The following is a 19,017-nucleotide window of genomic DNA, read 5'->3' on the forward strand; positions in this document are numbered from 1 at the left end:
GCTTGTACCATCCAATCCATCCTGTGCTGGCTCCACCATGAAGTTGTGATAATCACAGACCAAGAGCCAGGGTGAAGCTTCTTGCTCGGGCTGGCAATGGGGACAAGGTCACAGCCCAAGTTTCCAGCCCACAACTTCCTCAGGCAGCTGCCCATGGCTGATCTGCAGCAGCTGCCGCTTCCCAGAAGCTGATGACCTGGGGGTACCTGTCTCCAGTCACTCTGCAGGGCCTCTGGGAAACTCCTGCTGCTCTCTCCGCAGCCTGTCCCCCCGCCCAGGACAGACATGCTTTGCTTTTGCCCACCAGCAGTATTCTCTCCTGCAGCAAAACCTGGTGGAAGCAAGGCGAGCATGGGGGGAACAGGCCCCACCCCTGCCCCAAGCTCTCACCGACATGATTCCTGGTTTCTCCCACCTCCCCACCACCTCACATCCACCTCACCTGCTCCGTAGAGCCAGAGGGGGCTCAGAGGGGCTGCACGAACCAAACCCTACCAGAGACAGGAACCCGAGGCTCCCTGCCCTTAAGCCACAACCCTGCGGATATTGTGTGCTGGGCACTGCGCTTCTGACCCCATCACAGCCATCAGAGCTGCTCCCAGCTCCTCTTTATGCCACCTCCTCCCTCAGCAGAGCAAGGCCCGGGATATGCCCGACCGTGCTGGAGGGTGCAAAGCCCTGTGCCAGTCCCTGAGCAGCAGCCATTCCAGCCTCCAGCCTGAAGCCCCAGCACGGCAAACGTGGATAAAGAAATTGTTTAACTGCAGAGTCACCGGTCCACCCTGGCCCTGCCCGAGGGTGCTTTCCCTCCAGGAGACCAGCCCTGTGGGCCACGAGGCTGTGGAGCCTGGCCATGGCAGGAGGTACTGCTGGAGCCTTGGGGACAGAGCCCTGGGTACAGCTTCGGGCACTGCTCCTGCCCTGCTGCCCCAGCGGCCTAGAGCTAGCAGCCAGAACACATCCCACCTCCCTGAAGGCATCTGGCCTCTTACAAGCTCCCTTCCAGAAAGTCCTGGGCTCTCTCTTATCCTGCTCCTTCCCGGTGCTCATTACCATCAGAGCCATCCCCGAAGTTGGCCTCCACATTAATTCTACTTACGTCGTGCTTGTAGCATCACACCACCTTCCACCGGCTGCCAGGGACAAGCACACACAGGGGAGCAGGAGTCCTCAAGGACCTGCCACTCTGTCCTGCTGATATATCATGGGGGAGCAAGGTCCAGAGGAATGGGGCCATCCTGCACCACAGAAGCAGGGACAGAGGCTGCACTGGGTGCAGCAAAAATCCCCACAAGGTTTGAGCATCTGCTGCCCATCTTGCTAAACCAGGGTTTGGCAGCTCAAGAGCTGAGCATGACAAAAGGTGGGTGCAAGGAGATCAGCTGGGTGGAAGAGGTGTGAGGAGGAGAGGGTCTGAGGGTCTGAGAGATGGCAGAAGCACAGTATGGGCACATGGCAGGGCTGTATCTGACACACAGGAAAGGGGCTCTTCTCCACCAGTGAGAGCTGGAAGTGATGGTGGGCAAGGCACTAAGCACAGGCTTGCTCTCCTACTCAGAAATGTCTCTGTTGCTGCAGGCTCCACGCAGCTCCTCCACTGCTGAAACCCCAGCATCAGAGGAGAAGGCAGCACCCCCAAGTGCAGAGGGATGGACCAACTCAGTCCACCAACTTCTCCTGTCCCGTGGAGCCGCCATCATCCCCAGCCACTCCCGTCACTGGGGACCCCCATCACACCCCACCTGGAGGAACACACACTACAGACAGTCGGCATCTACACTTGGAGACAAACATGACCTATGGAGAGCAGGTTGTAAATAAGGGGTTTTTATTACTGAAAGAAAAAGACCCTCACCCTTGAGGGAACTTCAAAAAGTCAGCTGCTTGCCATTGCCACCAGCTTCCCAGCCAGCCTCTGATCAGCAAAGCCACCAGCACAGCCCTCCCCAGCTTGAGGACTTACAGGCCCAGACCCACCAAAGCAAAGAACAACACCTGCCTCTAGAGGAACAAGATATGGCCCCTCTGTGGCTCTTGGCAGCTGAAGCGGAGATTAAAGACTGTTAAATGTGCCAGTAGCAGAGGTCTGGGTACAGGATCACAGACATCGGCCCCACCACCCACATGCCAAAATCTGTCCCTTGGAAATGAGGGGGGAGCACAGAGGAGGGAAAAATGCATAAACTGGAATGTTCAACAGAAAAAAAAAATCATCATTTATCTAAAAAGAATAGAAATAAACAAAATGCTTTAAAACAAAATCACAAAATATACAAATAAATCTGGTACAAAATAAATAGGAAAGATTGGAAATCTACAACAAAATCGGAATAATTATAAAATTAATTTGTATGACAATCAGTATATGAAACGTATACACTTCATTCAGGATTTCAGTTGTGCTTATTCAGGTTTATGTACACACACAGAAATAATGTAGTCAGAATACTACAACTCTGGAAACCCGAAGTCATGTACAATATGATACAATGCGCAAAGACCACATATGATGGCAAATAAGACACAGGGAAGAGCTGGCTGGAGTGGGATCAGATAGCCATGAAAATGCACTGCAAAGGGAGAGCCACCACATTCTGGAATGGAGGGACCAAGGCCGAGCCAGCAGCAACCAGGACAGGGCTCGGGGCAGCCAGGAAGGAGAAAGGTTTGGTGTGAGACCTCTGACTGCTGAGCACCAGCTGCTCATGGCTTCCAGAAACACATCTCGAGTATTTGGGGTTTCAGATTCACTGTGTTTGGCATCCAGGCACCTACCCAGTGATTCAGGTGTCAAGGCTGTCTCTGCTGGGAAAAAAGAAAAACATGCCAAGAGCTCTGAGGTCTCTCAGCAGAGCCTGACCCTGAACTGCTGGTAAGCCACCCTTGTGCTCAGGAGAACATGGATCAAATGGGACTGCAGCACTGCTGCTGGGGTCCTGGTGCGTTTCCACTCTCCAAATTCCATCTCTGAGAAAGGCAGAGTCCCTTGAGCAGCACCTCCTACCCTCAGTGTGAGAAATGAAGACAGAATGGCTGCAGCATAGCCTGTTCCTGACTGCTGCCCCTCCTTCTCCCCTTCCTGAGCACTCAGCTAAAGCCCAGCGAGTGGAGCAGAGGAGCAGCTGTGGCTGCTTCAGCATCACATGTGAACACAGCTGTCACAAAAGCCACTCTGCTGAATCCAAGCCAGCACAATGCAGAAGGACAGAGCACGTACCCTGGGTGAAAACCTGCCAGCCAAGCCAGCCCAGCCCAGCCTGCTGGACCTGAGATTTTAAAGCAGGAATGACACTGGAACTGATCTAGGCCTGGCCAGTCTTGTCACCTCTGAGAAGAGGAGCTCATCAGGAACCCTTCACTCTCCCACAGTGATCTTTGGGACATGCATTTCATATTGGCACTTCCAACTAAAGGCATCTCACACCAACTAGTTTTCCACTTGCATTTGGAAGGATTTGGTTCAATGGTGATGCCCAGAGGATGAAATACTACATCCTATTATAAAGCTCTGTGATCAGCAAACAGTTGAGAAGGGATGCTAGATTGCTACACCAAGCACCAAATGCTGGGACAAGCCCTTCCTCCCCAACAAATCCTGCTGCCAACCAATTGCCATGCTGCTTTCTGAAGGAAAAGACAACAAAGAACCGAATCCACCCCTGGAGCTTTGGAGCCACCTGCAGCCTTTGCATGTTTCAGGCTCACTACAGCTGACAAACCTCTAGCCCAGTTCCATGACAGACCATTCTGCTGAGTCCAGCCAAACCTCTGCTTCTGAGGGAGGATCAAACACCAAGCACTTCCTTAGCCAGAAATCTGCACTGAAGGAGCAAGAGCAGCCAGGGCACCACCCACTGCAGGATCCCGGTGATCAGCCCTGCTCAGAAGAAAAAGAGCCCAGAGGCAAAACCTGAGAGGAGAATGCTGCTTTTCAGCTGGAGACAGAAGACCAGCAGCTTTGAGTACCGTATTTCCAATGTGAAGAACTGCTATAGAGTCTGACCTCAGGATAATAAGAAGAAAGCATCACTTTGACTGAATTCAATGTTACCAACGTACAACACAACTCCATCTGCCACCTGTACCATGCCACTGCCTGGAGGCAGCTTTCCAGCAACCCCTTCCCATCCCTGAAGCTCAGGAAAATATGCACACATCAAGATGGAAAAGCTCAACTGTACCACCTTGGACCCACAGTAATAGCATCTCCTCATCTGGATGCAGCCCTGAGACTGGCCCAGAGGAACACAACCCAGCATGAAGCCAGGCTCCAGGACAAGAGTAAGACATCAAGCAGGATTCTTGAGGGGGTTCTGCAGGAAGCCATGGATGTCCAGGGCCCCTGTGCTGCCCACACACTGGAGTGAGGCCAGAATCACCACAGACATCACACCAACAAGAGACTAGCAGCTGACTGACCAAGTGTAAGAGCAGTGTAGGGATGAGGGCAGCTGCCCAGCCCCGCCTGTGGTGTAGAGACCCACCTCCCTGCTGGCTATGTCACATAAAGGCTGTTCTCCCATCTGTGCCATGGGAAGATGCCCGACCGTGTTGGTTAAGCTCATCATTTCACCACTGGGCCAAACCAACCCTCAGTATCTAGGGAACAGGTACTTCTTTGGGTCTACATAGAGCCCCAGTGTAGAGCCAGGTGCTGGGATGGGCAGCACAGCTGGGGCTGCACCACACCACAGCCAGGGTTCTTGCCTTGGGACAAGGCACAATGTGGACACACAGACCCCTCAGTCCTGGGTGGGCACCTTTGGGATGAAGCCTCAAGTCAGCATTACTAGAGGTACTCTGCAGCATCCTTCCCCACCCCCAGCCCCAGTTTGCTACTGGTAATCCAGACACTGGATAACTTGACAACTGGAACACAGGTACTAGATTTAAAACCACAGATGCGTGTATTAGATATTGTATAAAATATGGTACATCTTTCATGTGGGAATGATTTCTATAGAGAACATAATTCTGCACAAGGAAGATGCATGTTCCAAGGGGTCCTGGAGAACGTGGCTGTGCTCTCCATCATGCAGGATACTTACTCAGGATGCTCATGAGGAGGATAAGGCTGCTCCTTGCCGTCGGCACCCCCACACCCCTTGGCTGAGCTCTGCAGAGATCACAGGAAGCACCACTGCTGCCCAAGCAGCCCCTCACACAAAGCTACCTCTTTGGTTTTCTTTCGGTTGATTTGAACCAGAGCCTGACACCACTAGTGCCAATTCTCCTCCTCATCCAAGCTGGGCCCTGAAGGCTGAGTAGCAGCAACAGGTAATGTGTGTGGGCCATCGGGGCAACTCACCCTCCTACCCATGAGCTTTCTCCAGGTCTGAGTGCAAAGGGCCATATCCTGAGACTCCTACTCTTGCCAGCTCCACCCACACAAAAAGGCACTTAAAGAAAAGAAGAAAAACAAACAAAGTCCCCAGGGTGAGGAAAAGGGAAGTGAGTCCAGGAGAAGAGGAACAGAAAAGCGAGCACAATGTGAATGAGTGGCTAACCTTTCTTCCAACAGGCCCAAGAACTGCACGCTTTCAGCAGCCAGCTCCTGCTGCCCCACAGAGGTCTCAGCATCATCCCATTCCTGCTCAGTCTGGAGCAGGAGCTTATGGGGCAAAAAGAATGTGAGAGAACTATACATGACACAGGTTTGGAGCAGAAGTGAAGAGCAGAAAGATCTGCCCTGTGGAGCTTCCTCTCCTGGTTCATCTGGATGGGGGAAGCACCTTCTCCACACCAGCCTTGGAGCCCCTACCCACCAGCCAGCCCAGACACTCTGCTGCACTCCTCATCCCATTGCGGGGTAACCCATCCAGAGCTCCTCCAGGGCAGCAGTCTCCAGCTGCACCAGGATTTCAGAGAGTGGACAAGCTGGGAACAAAACAACAAGCACTTTGTAAACTCTGAAGGGTCTGAGCTTGCAGCACAGAGTGGCTGAGGCTGGTTTGCTAAGCTCCTCTCCTCTCAGAACTAATGTGCTTCATATGATCTCCACATCACCAGAGTCAGTCTCATTTGGAGAAAGATTCTCACTGGAAAGCAAGAACATTCCTTCACTCTTTACAAAGATTTGGCAATACACAGAATTTAAAAAAATAAATCATAGTTACAACAGATTCAGGTTCATTTCATTTAAAGGAAATTCAACCAACAGGAGTGTAAAAGATATAATTCACAGTTGTGCATTTAAGATATTAGTGTTGAAAACCTCACTTCAAAGAACTCTTGTGCAAAATTGTATTGACAGTAGAAACCATGGCTAGATGCCTCCCCAGCCTCCCCCGGCCAACAGGCCACCATCCACCCTGCTGCCTGCACCCAGAGGCAGACGGGCAAGGGCAACAAAGGCGGCAGCAGGAGCTGACATAGGAAGATGCAGTATCCTTTCTATAAGTCAAAGCCTGGCCAAGGTCTGAGGTCAAGTCCAACGATTCCCAAAGCCACCAGCCAGTGCCCTGTGCTGCAGTGACCACCCCTGTGTCCTGCAGCATGGCATCCAAGTGCCATGCAAGGCAGAGGGGGCAGATGTGCTCAGGCAGCACACCCCTGCAAGGGCACGGATCAGATGCCGTGACATCTCCACTGCAGCCAGGAGAGCCAAGCCTTGGCATCAGCAAACGCCGTCCCGAGGCTCAGAGGGATCCTGAGCTGGGCACGGGGCTCCTCTGCTGGGATGGTTCCCACCAGGAGGGCTGGGAACCCCTCGCATTTGTTAAACAGTAAAACTGTAAATACCCTGAGAACAGGGAGACTGGATTTTTTTCCCCTCCAAAGAGAGGACCATGCTTTGTTCTTCAAGCTAATTAGTAGTAGCAGCTCCTAACCCCTCTGGGTCAGGTACATATTTCTGTATGAAACACATCTATAATCAACTATTTTTATGGAAATTAAGTGAAATTACTTCACTTTCCATTATTTGATCTGTACAAATGATGAAAAACAGTCATGCAAAAAATTGCCTGCAAATTTTGGAACAGTGCAGCATGGGCAGAAGCAGGAGGTATTTGCTTTGGGATCACATGGCTTTGGTTGGAAAAATTGGCGCTTTTTTTTTTTTTTTTGCCTTTTTTTTGTTTGTTTTTTCTTTTTTTAAAGGGAAACAGACATTGAAACAAATCCTTAACCTGCCGTAAGAAGTAGAAGTCAGATCCAGCAAGCAACCTCATCCCCGAGACAGCTGCCTTGACTTGAACCTTCCCTCCTTTGGCAGGTTTGACAAAACGGATACTGCATCTCAAGTTCACCACCATGTCAAACACTTCCAACAAACTTTTACATTCAGCAACACTAGATAAAAACTGGCGAGACGAGTCCCTCACTGAGGACAAACGCTGTAACATCTGGACATTTTGCTCTGTGAGAAAGGTGCAATACTGGCAGCTCTCTGGGAAGCCACAAGGCTTAGGCCAGTCCATGCTGCCACCAAGCAGTGCGCTCTCAGCCGTGCTGGGCTGGTGCACATCACAGCGAGGGTGGGATGGAGGCTAAGGAAACACTTTTAGATGGGAAAAAGTCAAAAAGCTACATGTGAGAGCAAGGCTTTGGAGTGCCTGTTTCCTCCTCACCGGGTGCACAAGTTGGATACTGTGCAATTTCTCTGCCCCTTGCAGGGACTTCATCCTCATGGGTGCTCCCAGCAGGGTGGACAGCAAAAATTAGGGCTGCTTTCTGAAGCTGGAAGAGAGAGAGAAGGAGGAGGGAGACAGGCAAACCCAATTGGCTCTGACACCACACACTCCAATTCCCACAGGAGATCCTGCAATGGAATATTGCACCTTTCCAACCATCATTCACACAGATGGACCACGGGGACTTGCAGCGAGTGCCTTCCACAGCTGGCTAACAGGAGAGATGGGGCAGGCCTGCAGGCACAGAGAGCTCTGGCAGTTGCATTTGAGGCTGAGGGTTTCTTTGGGTGTCCCCAAAGAGATTAACCACGTGTAAAGAAAGGGAAATGCTACATAGCCAGGGGCCATAGCAGGGTCTTGAAACAGAGAAACCTTAAAACCTGATTTATCAGTCCAGATACTGAGGGCAATGTTCACATTTTGTTTGAGACAGCACTAGAAGGGGACAGGAATGGAGGGTATGACTTTCTTTTTTTATTCATTTGAGGACTTAGACTCCATCTGTGGAAACTGGTGATGCACAACTGCCACAGGGTGCTTCTTGCTGGCACCCAGTCTGCATCCAGGTTTTTGGGGTGGAGGAATTGGTTTCTGCTGCCCAAGGCAGGTGTTGCCCTGCACTGGTGGCAACTGGGTGGAAGGCTCTCTGTTCTGCTACCTTGGTAATCCCTACAATGGCTGTTAAAAAAGGGTAAGAGAGAAGGAAATGCACTAAATCCACTCAAAGGAATGAATGTGGCTAGGAACAGCCTGGAAATGAACCTCTCTGAATCCCTGAAGTGCAATACACTCGCGTCTGGAAAGTTTTGTCAGCTCTTGGAGAGGAGAGGATGGTTCTGGCTCTTCAGCAGTGCCCATCCTTGCACTGGCAGAGGTTTACTGTCACCTGGAGCATGTACTTTGGGTGTAATAGTAGCAGCATTTTCTGTGTTAATATCAGAGATTACAGGGGGGACAGGGACTGATGTTCTGACACTCAGCAAAGGCTGCACCATCTGCTCTGGCCAAGGTAACGGTGCACAGACCACTACAGGTTTAAAGACTTTGGAGTCTCAGGGTGCACACATTACTTCACCATGCAATTGTCAGGAACATCAATGAAAAATCACCCAGTTACTTCACTATGGAATATCACACTTGGCTTTCATTTCACAAGACTGCAGTTTTGCTAATTAATTCCTTCCCCCCAGTATCATCTTCAACATACACAAAGGTTTTGGAGGTTACAAAACTGTAAGTGTAACAATGCTTTTGCCTGTTTAACAAAGAAACCTTCTGAAATTTGAAACATTATTAAATATCAGAGTAACCACTCCTTCCCTGAAAGTTAACTGCAAGACTGTAATAATCCTCATCTCTTGGTCCTCCAGGTGGCTGAAACCAGAGGTTCCTTGAAGCTCGCTCATTCTTAGGACACAAATAACATACAAGTACCAGTTACTAACTTTTTCAACAGGGCAACAAAAAGGACCACAGAGGGGTGAGAAGAGGCCTAAGGACATTGGAGCCAATTCACAAAATCATGACAGAGCCCATTTGAGGTTCATGAGGGACAGAAACAATTTAAAACTCTGCAAAATACTTTTTAAAAACATGATCTCTCTTGAAAAAATAATGGAGGAGCTTTTAAACTTCCCCATATGTGTTTGAGGAGAAAAAACCCAACAAGGATCAAAAGTACAGATAAAAAATAAACATAATTCTACTTTGCAAGAAGAATTTTCATCGTTCTCAAGGGTGGCTCACCATTCCCAAATTATGTTTGGGTCTTTAGTCTCTCTTGCTCTTTGCTCCTTTCTTCCTGTTTCTTCCTCTTCTGCTCCCAGAACGGATGCAAAAGTCTTTGGTCTCAGAACACTGGATGCAGCAGTGTTGCAAGCACGCACTAACGGTGTTCACACTCGGGGAGGAGCCAGGAAGGAGCGAGGGCTGGTCCTGCTGAGGAGATGGGATGGGTGGGTTGTGGGGAGTCAGCTCCTAGATGGCTCCTTCACTGTGCATACTGTGGTTGGGCTTGTTGTGAGTCACACAGTTCTGTTCATTCAGCAGGTTTGCTGTCTCGTCTGGCAAACCATCGTGCAGCTCCGTAAGAGTCAGTTCGATTTTAGTGTTTTCACTGTCCGAGGACTGAGGTGTTTTGTCCATCCGGGATGCCATCAGGGCATTTTGGTACTGCTGTCTTGAGATCTGCTCCAAGAACAAGGGAGAAACAAAACAAGTCAGTCCCACTTCTATGTCTCCTGTGGAGCACGCTGAGAAGATAAAGTTTCCTCCCTTTCCAGATGACCACACTTCAACCCCGCTTTACCTGTTTCCATGAAACATCCCTGCACTTTGCAAGCCTAGAGCATCCCAGCTCAACACCCACAGCATGGTGACATTTCCAGGGAAGGTGGAAGAACAGTGCTGTGCAATTACCATGCTGTTCAAAGGCAGGGATTTATTCCTATGCAGAGATTTTTAAATCAGACCTCCATTTCCCTCTAACCATGCACACACACCTTTAGGACCATAACCAGAGATCAGTGAAGTCTTTCTCCCAACTTCAGTGAGCTCCTGGTGAGGCTCTAAGTGTCCCTATAGAGCCAAGCCAGCTCTATAGTCTAAATACAGAGTACAAGCATTCCTGCTCTTGTCTAGGCCAGCAAACACAGCAGGAGCTACAGCCTTATACAAAAAGACATTTGATTCTAGAAAACACTAGGATGCCCATAGAGATGAATCCAAATTAGCAACCCATGAAGTTTTCCACTGGTCTCTGCAAGAGCTGTCTGCACTCAGCAGAACAGTGATGACAGGAGCTGGCCTAGAGCACAGAGTGCCACTGCCCACGATGCCCCAGGGACAGGGAAGCCCATAGCCCCTGTACATCTGCACGTGGTGGTGGAAGGCAGAATTCCTGCTGGAGGCACAAGCAACCAGCCCTGTGAACTCCTCCAGGCCAACCTTCTCAGCCAGAACAGGCAGCAGGATACATGTGCACTGGCAGCCCCATGAGCCCACAGCAGTGGGTGATCTTGGCAGGCAGGAAGGTGGAAGAGATGAAATGACTTTTAGGAAACCATAAATTTCAGTAGCAACACAACAGAGGGACTAGAAATGGACAGAGTCAGATGGACCAGGTCACAACCCCAAAACCAAAATTCAAACATGCATGAATAGGTCGCAACCCCGATTTTACAAGGTATTAATTGAATGAATGACCATGTGGCACAGTGGAAACACTAATGTTGAGTACTCTGACTTAGGCGTAAAGCAGAGTGATGCAAGAGGTGTGCAAGTCTGACTGCAGAGATACCAGGACATTTTAACATTCATTAGCCTCAGTATGAACACAGTGAGATTTGGAAAGACTCCATATAAACCAGCATAGGGTGAGCAGCTGCTCTGTACAGCAGATTAGCCATTGAAATCTGTAGTGAGAATCATTTGCCCAGTGATAAACATCTACTGATGTAATCTTTGAAGGACCGAACCACTGACCAGTATGCTTCCATCTCAAAAGTTTTGACAGCAAGACTTTACTCTGCTTTTAAAATTTGGCTACAGAATACTCAGTTTAGCATTCTAGCATGTCTGCCCTGTTCCATGTTCTTAACACTGAATTAACTAAGCTCACAAATCACTTCAGCTGCATACAAACTGTGAATATGCATTTAATTTAAGGAAAGTATCAATGCCAACTTCTGGCAATGGGACATCAGTGCTTCCCTGGACTTCCAGCTGGGCTGGAATTGCTGCCACCATTAGCTGTTCCTCAGCTCAGCTAGATTTCCTCTCCCACAGGACTCGCACACATTTCAGCGTGGGATGCACCATGCTGGGGGACAGAGCTGTAATTCATGCAGCAACTCACTGGTAGTATGAGACATGAGCCTAATACATGTGAAGTTAAGATAAAGAGAAATGTCCAAGACTTCTCCAACCAGAAGAAGGATGGCAAGTCGGAAAGTAAGATCAAGAACCCCAAACTGAAACCAAAATCAGAAGTGAATAAAAACTGCAACCAACAGTAAATGTCTCATCCTTTAGAAAAAGACAGTGTCTGATAATGAAGGGTCTCCATTTCAGATGGGTCCAAAAGCTCCACGAGGACAAGTCTGACTAAAAGCAAAGAGGTTATTTTCTATGTTTCCTCCAAGGACCTGAAATCCAGAATGTTAGGTGATCAACCTACTTACAAGTCCAAATGAGAAGAACAGTGAAGACAAATCAGTGGACAGCAGATACTGTGAAAAAAAGTAGTTTAAAGTAACTTTTAAACAGCTGCTTTCATAATGCTATTTACTCACAGAGGAATTTAGAGGGAATTCCCTTCCCCAGGCTCTCCATCCTACCAGCCAAGCCCGAATTTCCAGCAGGGTCTTTCTAGCTTTTTTCCTACCTTGACAAACTGAATGTCTGTGAGGGCTTTCACTGAGTAGTCTGGAACATATACTTGGAGGAAGGAGGCGTTCAGCTGGTTGTTGCTGCTCCCCAACGTCGGGGTCACGGCGTCGATGCGATCGCTCCGGTTCAGAGAGTCTGAGTGATTCAAGCCACAGGGCCGAGGCGGAGACTTGTTTTCAGCTAAGGAACAGGCAAGAGCAAGACATTTCTTAAATCAAGTAGAAAACTTTTAAAGTCACCAGTTTCAAAGGGACGTGATAAACTGTGATGTAGCACAAATAAACTGCAAATGTTTAAGCCATTCATCAGTAGGTAGGTGGCTAAACAACAAAATTATCCCAAAAAATGGTACATTTTCAGTGCAGAGCTGGTAGCCAGCATCACTGAGCATGCCCTAAACAAACCTGTGCTTGTTTACGCTGCAACAGGCATGCCCTGAGAACACAGTGCTTCAGGTGATGAGCAGAGACTATCACAGAAAGGTAACTTCTCATCCCAAGGCTCCCTTACAGGAGCCCTTGATAGTTCATGCTTAATTTTTTTTTTTTTCTAAATCATTGTTACTGTCATCCACAGTCAGTTCCAGCAGAACCTTACCCCCTTTTATGTCATTTGGTACCTATATATACCTTTTCCCCTGAGGTAGAGCAGACATTTTCAGTAGGAGTAACAGAGTCCTCAGTGGACCAGAATGCAGTACACACGACAATTACTTCAACATTTCCTCTCAGTGCTTGAAGTGGCAAAACCTCAATGAAGGAAAACAAACTCCATAGAGTACATGCCAGCCAATGACACAGGCAAAATAGTCCATGCTACAGAGAAAAATCTGTGTCCAGGAAAGGAGAACACTACAGACATCATTTTCCACCACTGGCCTTTAAGTCCTGCAGGGTTTCACCCAAAGACCTCACAGCTGTCCCCTGTGAGTGTGACTGGACACAGTCTATCCAAAGTAAATGTTGCTTTCGGGACACCACAGACATTCTGCATCTGTGGCTTCCACCCACACAGTGACCCAGAAGATAGGAGGGCAGAAATACATCCTAAGAGAGATTCCAAGCCCTCCTGCAGAAGGGCTGCCTCCTGGGCATGCACACAGTATATACCGGTCAAAGAACTATCTTTGGGACCAGAGAATTTTCGGATCTGAATGCACTTGAAACTCATTCAGCCAGCCCAAACTCAAACTTGATGTAAACTGCACTACTCAACACATGATCCCCATTCCCAAGCTAAAAGATCATTTTCATATCATCTTAAGATACAAAGTCTTTTTGAGCAGATCAACAAAAATAATATCCTTACAAGCTTTTCAAATTTTTTTAAGACTTTTCTACATATAATTTTATTTCTTTAAAAAAAACCCACAAAAATTCCCTTCAATTTTCCCTACCTCTGCCACTTAATCACTAGAAATATAATATCTCCTTGTACAAATGACCCAGTCTGTTCCACATCTCTGAATCTAGCCTTTCCTAAACCTAACACTTTAGAATTCAGAATTGCCCTGATTCTTATTCCCCAGTTAAAATCCTTCTGATGCTGTCTTTCTTATAATTTTAAAAAGGGGAACAAAAAAATACAACTTGATATTTTCCCCACCATTTCTGGACTATGGAATTAGCACAGATCCCTATAGCAACACCAAGTGCAGGCTCAGGGGGAAGCACTTAGAGCCGTGCAAGGTTCTGGCACTCTGTGCCAACTTGCCAGCTTGAAAGCAACAGCAGGCTCCAATAACTGCTGCCAGGAGCCAAAACTCTACCTGCACACAGGGCTTGATGCTGAAATTTCCACTGGTTAAGAATTAACTGTGAAGGCTGGATGAATTTATCCTCTTTCCCACCTCTATACACAAAATATGGCTGTGTGTGACAAGAACAGCATCACTGCTGCTTGGGATAAGGCTTCCATCTGGAACAACTTCACACTAGTGTGACTTGCATCTGCCTTTTCTTTCCACCAGGGATCTTGGTACATTATTTAGATTAGCACATTACTAATGAAAAACAAAGGATATAGAGCAACATGGCAAAGCATTATAAAAAAAAAAATGGGAGAGGTGCGACAAAAGGACAGAACAAAAAGGTATGGTTTCTAAAAATGTGAGGGAAACAACATGATTTCTGGAATGCATTCAGCTCAGAGAAGGACAAACGAAAATAACCAAGAGAAAAGGGTACAGAAAGAACAGATGACAAACACCAGGCAGATCCATGTTAGAGCTTCTCTACCCAGGTTTTCCCACACTCCTCATCTTTCTATAGAGGGGATAAAGAGAGCACAAGCCACAACACAGACATCAGTACAACTGTATTATGAATTTGTGTTTAAACAACAGGATTATTTTCATAAACACTCCACAAAAGGTCTGAGTTTCATCAAAACTGGTACCACATTGCCACAGTGACCAGGCTTACACTATCAGTTCCATACAAAAGAGATTCTTCCCACTATTGTTTTCCCTTGATTATTTTTTGTCATTTTTTTTATTTAACTGGGGGAAAAGCTATGAAAGTATGCTTGGCGTTTATACTGAAAACAACCTGTGCAAAATCTGTATTTATTTGTAGAATGGAAAAAGGAAAATAAGAGTAAAAAAAGAAGATCTGGCAAAAGAAAAGAACCAAGCCAAGAAAGATAATGAAAGTTGCCAAGATGAAAGGAGAGCCATTAGGTACTTCAATTAAAGAAAGATTAAATTTCTCCTCCTTCTTTGGTGTTTAGCAGCAGGAAACTTTAACAGGGGAGGGAAAAAAATCCCCTGCAAGGTAACACCCTGTAGTTTGTTCAGAATGTGAATGAAGATAATTTAGGAACCAATGATGAAATAAAGCTTCTAAAGTTAAGGAAAGAGGGTGAAATACAGGAAGCAGATGGTGAAAATGTATAAAATGCATGATATTATTAATGTTTAAGATATGTTTCAATTAAATATGTGTATCATTATCTTGTTTGCTTTTAGTTCTGGGGAAAGACTGAAAAAAACTGGAAAAAAATGGAAAAAACTTCAAAAGGAAGACGTATGCTCACTGTGGCCCAAACTATTTTAGGATTCTGCTCTTCCTACAGACTTTCTTGATGGGTTTCTGTTTTTCCCAACCACTCCATGCATGCAGTGTCTGCAAAGCTCAGTTCTTGATGGTTCCCAATTAACAATCTCTCAACCACATCTCAGAGCTCTTTTTGGCCCAATTTGTTCCCTTCTTGGTCTCTGCTCTCCAGAGGAATTTCTGTGCCAGTCAACTTGGTGATAGAGCAAGGAAAGGTTCTTGAGCACAACAGGAACCAGAAAATCCTCCCACAACCTTCCTGTGCATTCTATTGCAAATCCATCCACTCCGCAGATCACTGTGCTGGTCCCTGGCATGAACCTCACTGAGACAAAACTCAAACCTTTCCAGGAACTGAAATGGCCAGACTATATACAAACCATAGAATTTACTCATATGAGAATATAAAATACTTTCATTAAATAAGTTTTCCTTTTATGGCAGTTTAGCAGCAGACATTCTCCACTGCCAAACGCATTTTCTTCAGAATTTTTTATGCCTCAGCTCGGGGGAGAATACATTATTCAAAAAAATCTCCCCTCCTAATTTTCCACCAGCATCCATATGAGAAAAAAGAACAAGCACACACATTACCAAATGTATTTTCTTAAACATGTTTTTAGTTCTTCTCATTTTGATGACTGACCAGTTCCCATAAACAGAAGTTCAGGATACTTACCTGTGAGGCACAACTCTGTGCTGGACTTCTCCCTAACGAGCAAAGGGGTCAGACAAATACAGACTGCAGCTGACTTTTTATGGCATCAGGGCAGTCACAAGAATGGTGAAAATAGAAGCATGCAGATTTACCTGGAGAACCTGCTGCTAACAACTCTGTTCTGCTGACAACAAAGGTACGAGACAGGGACAAGGGAACTAGAAGAGGGAGAGAAAAAGGATGAGGTCACGACCAGAAAGGCGGCAGCTATCCACACTTGACAGGGGAAGGAGCCAGCTAACAAACTGATGAACTAAAACCAGAAGTGCAAATCAACTGTGAAAAAGCAAAGGGTTAAAACAAAAGCAAAACCAAAAAAAAACACAATCAAATTTAGGAATAAACTGAAAAACAAGGCCAAGGAATTGGAGTGAAGTGAACAATTTTCACTTGCTGTTTTAAATGATTATCCAGCACCAAACAGTCCATCAAGGTATACTCATGTTTTGAAATAGTTCAAAAGGAGCAATGGTGCCCACTCCAGCCTGGAAGGCAAGAATACAAACAAGCCAGGAAACATTCAGGGGTGCTCTTCTTTATGAGAGTCAAATAACCTAAATATAACCAGAAGATACTTCATAGTTCCTCAAGTTTCCAGTAAAATATCAAGCAAGGCTGTGGTTCTCCAAGCTCACCCCTGTTGGGATGAGTGTCGTACTGCTACCATTACTGCAAATCCCTCCCCAGCTGTAGTTAAAGAAAAGAGCTTTATTCTTTTCTTGTTTTTTTATTGGTTCTTTTTTGTTGTTGTTTATTTATTTTCTGTGGTTTTGTTTGTGGGTTGTTGTGGTTTTTTGTTGTTTGGTTTTAGTGTTTTACTCCCCTGTTAGTGGCTTCATCTTCCAGGTGGGGAGAGCAAGCATGTGGAGTTTATTTAGAACATAGAGAAGAAAAGGAGTTTTCTTTCACTCCACAGTAACTTATATGTTCCCTGAGCTTTCCTGTCTACACAGAGCAACAGGAACTTACTTTTAGGAACTCATCTCAACAGAAATCTCAGGATGCCATAAGACATCATAAAACAAATTCTGTGAACCTGGAGGCAAAGCCAACAAAATGACAGGTTGGCTATAGGTACAAAAATAAGAACAAAGCCAACCAGTTGAAGGTAAATTCAAGATAGGCTGAGATTACTTTACAATAGTACATATTCTTAAGTGTGACATGGTGAAATTAAAGATGGATTTCAGACCATTTGACCTGATAGGACTTGGATCAACTGGCAAGGTTGTGGGGGAGGGTTAGGAACGTAAAAAAAAAACAACACCAAAACCCAACAACACATGAAAACATTGAAACAGAACAATGCTGGCAAAACAGAGATGCCACAGGTGTTTTCCAAGTGTAAGCCTGGTAGAAGTGACCATGCCTGACCACCCCAGCTCCATGCCTGGCCCATATTGCAAAGGCTGAGCGTGTGATGCAGTTGTACACGAGTCACAATTCCGCATCAACATGGCTGCTATTACTGAGATAAAATCCAGCCAGTGCTCTGCATGCGTTAAAACCTCTCAAATCTCAAAAAGTATAAGCTACCAATCAAATTAAAGTGCACATAATTAAGGAATTAGTCTTGCCTGTAAAAGTGAGCTCACAGAGGTCCAGAGAACTGCTGCTGATTGTAGAGTCTAACAAGGTTACACTCATAACTCACAAAACCATTTCCATTCCACCCCCATTTGATAGTGTACATACACAGATACACACATGTAAAGGGAGCACTCCTGAGTGTACAATTAAAACAAGCTGCCTCTTAAGTGGAATGTAAACCCTGCTGAGACAGGACACAACTTCAGCACGAGAAACATCTCTCCCTGGAGCTGAACAAGTGGCTTTGTGTCAGCAGAAGGCCAACACCAACTCCAGTGCCCCAGCTCACCCAGCAGGGCTGTACACTTCCAGCTGAGGTTAAGACCTAAGTGGTGACTCTGCTGGCAATAAAATACATCACTAAATGCTGAAATGTAGCACTGGAGCCAGCTCTTGGCAGATTGTATGAGAATTCCCTGAGCTGTGCCAGTGAGGTGATGGTTTGTGTGGCTACCACTTGTGTGCTGGTAGGTGGCTCACACTCAGCTTCACACACCACCTCTTCCCCCTCGCTGATTTCTCAGGTACGTTTCCATACAAGCTGACAGAAAGAATTTTTTTTTCTGGCACTGCTCCATCTTTTCTCTCAAGACAGCGCTAGGCACAAGGCTGGGTAAAGAGAACCATCCCCAACCTAACTGGGCAGCTGCTCCTCACACCACTAGATGTCCCTCTGTCACTAATTATTTATTCCTGTTAATTCACTCTTGTTACCCTGCCACGAGCAAAACTACAAAGCCTTTCACCAGTACCAACCACATCCCTCGCTAAAGTCAACGCTCACATCCTCTGGGAGCTGGCAAACCACTGCCAACTGCTGGGATCTGGAGTCAGGGCCAGCATTGCCACCAGCCAGTCCCCCCAGGGACACTGTGGAGGCTGTGCTGGCAAGGAGGTGCCAATCCCATCAGCCCCAGACACAGCTGGGCAGGACTGTCCTGGAGAGCTCAGACTGTTCCAGAAGCAGAAGGTAAGAGGACGTACCTGGTGATGCTGTGAGGGCCATCACCCCATAGTAGGAAAAAGCACCAGCTTCAAACTTCATCCCCTCTTTCCCAGCCTCCACTTCCACTTTCCCCTGTTAAGGAAAAGGAGAGAGAGCTGCAATTAAAAGGGACCATGGGTCTCAAGGCACAAGATCAGACTTGAGGCCTGAAAGATAGTTTTGCCTGACATCCCTAAGCAGTGTCATGGTCCCTGCAGTCTGTAGTAGTGCTTGAACAGGGACAGACCCTGCAAGGTAACAGGCATTTGTGCCCTGAGCTACTGAGCTACCCTGGTGTTTGAATGCTTTGTGGGCAGCATAAGTCTTTGCAGAGAAGCAGGACCACCACACAGCTTTGGGTTGGTACTATTGCCCTGCTCCAAGTGTTGCCAGGTCATTTTCCTTTTCTGCAAAGTGAAAAAATACTCCTCCAGTGGCACAAGCTTAAACATAGCACAATCATCTGGGATCTTGAAGCACCTAGACATTTTGGGGCACAGCTCACATTCACACAGAATTCCCTCTAAGACAAACACAGAAAGGGAGATGGGAGATAATGTGTGAGGAGGCTGGCTGCCTACACCAATGACATTCTCACAGAAATAAAGTCCTTATTCCTAAAGAAGCAGCCTTGAGGCTACTTTG

General features: G+C 46.8%; 1 protein-coding gene across 2 annotated transcripts in view; it reads right to left on the reverse strand.

Annotated features, from left to right (window-relative positions):
• Positions 1-1,811: 1,811 nt before the first annotated feature.
• The window catches only part of CNNM2 (cyclin and CBS domain divalent metal cation transport mediator 2), a 119,178-nt gene continuing 101,972 nt past the window's right edge, over positions 1,812-19,017 (reverse strand). Inside the window, exons 5-8 of one of the 2 annotated variants that reach the window (XM_066323632.1) lie at positions 18,372-18,465; positions 15,890-15,955; positions 12,019-12,203; positions 1,812-9,821 (exon numbers count right to left, since the gene is read on the reverse strand). In XM_066323632.1, coding sequence (XP_066179729.1) covers positions 9,612-9,821; positions 12,019-12,203; positions 15,890-15,955; positions 18,372-18,465 — 555 coding nt within the window. In that variant the 3' untranslated portion in view covers positions 1,812-9,611. The remainder of the gene's footprint in view (positions 9,822-12,018; positions 12,204-15,889; positions 15,956-18,371; positions 18,466-19,017) is intronic. The other variant, XM_066323633.1, reaches the window with a different exon arrangement.

This window comes from Sylvia atricapilla, chromosome 8 (assembly GCF_009819655.1).
Source record: "Sylvia atricapilla isolate bSylAtr1 chromosome 8, bSylAtr1.pri, whole genome shotgun sequence".
Lineage (NCBI taxonomy): Eukaryota > Metazoa > Chordata > Aves > Passeriformes > Sylviidae > Sylvia > Sylvia atricapilla.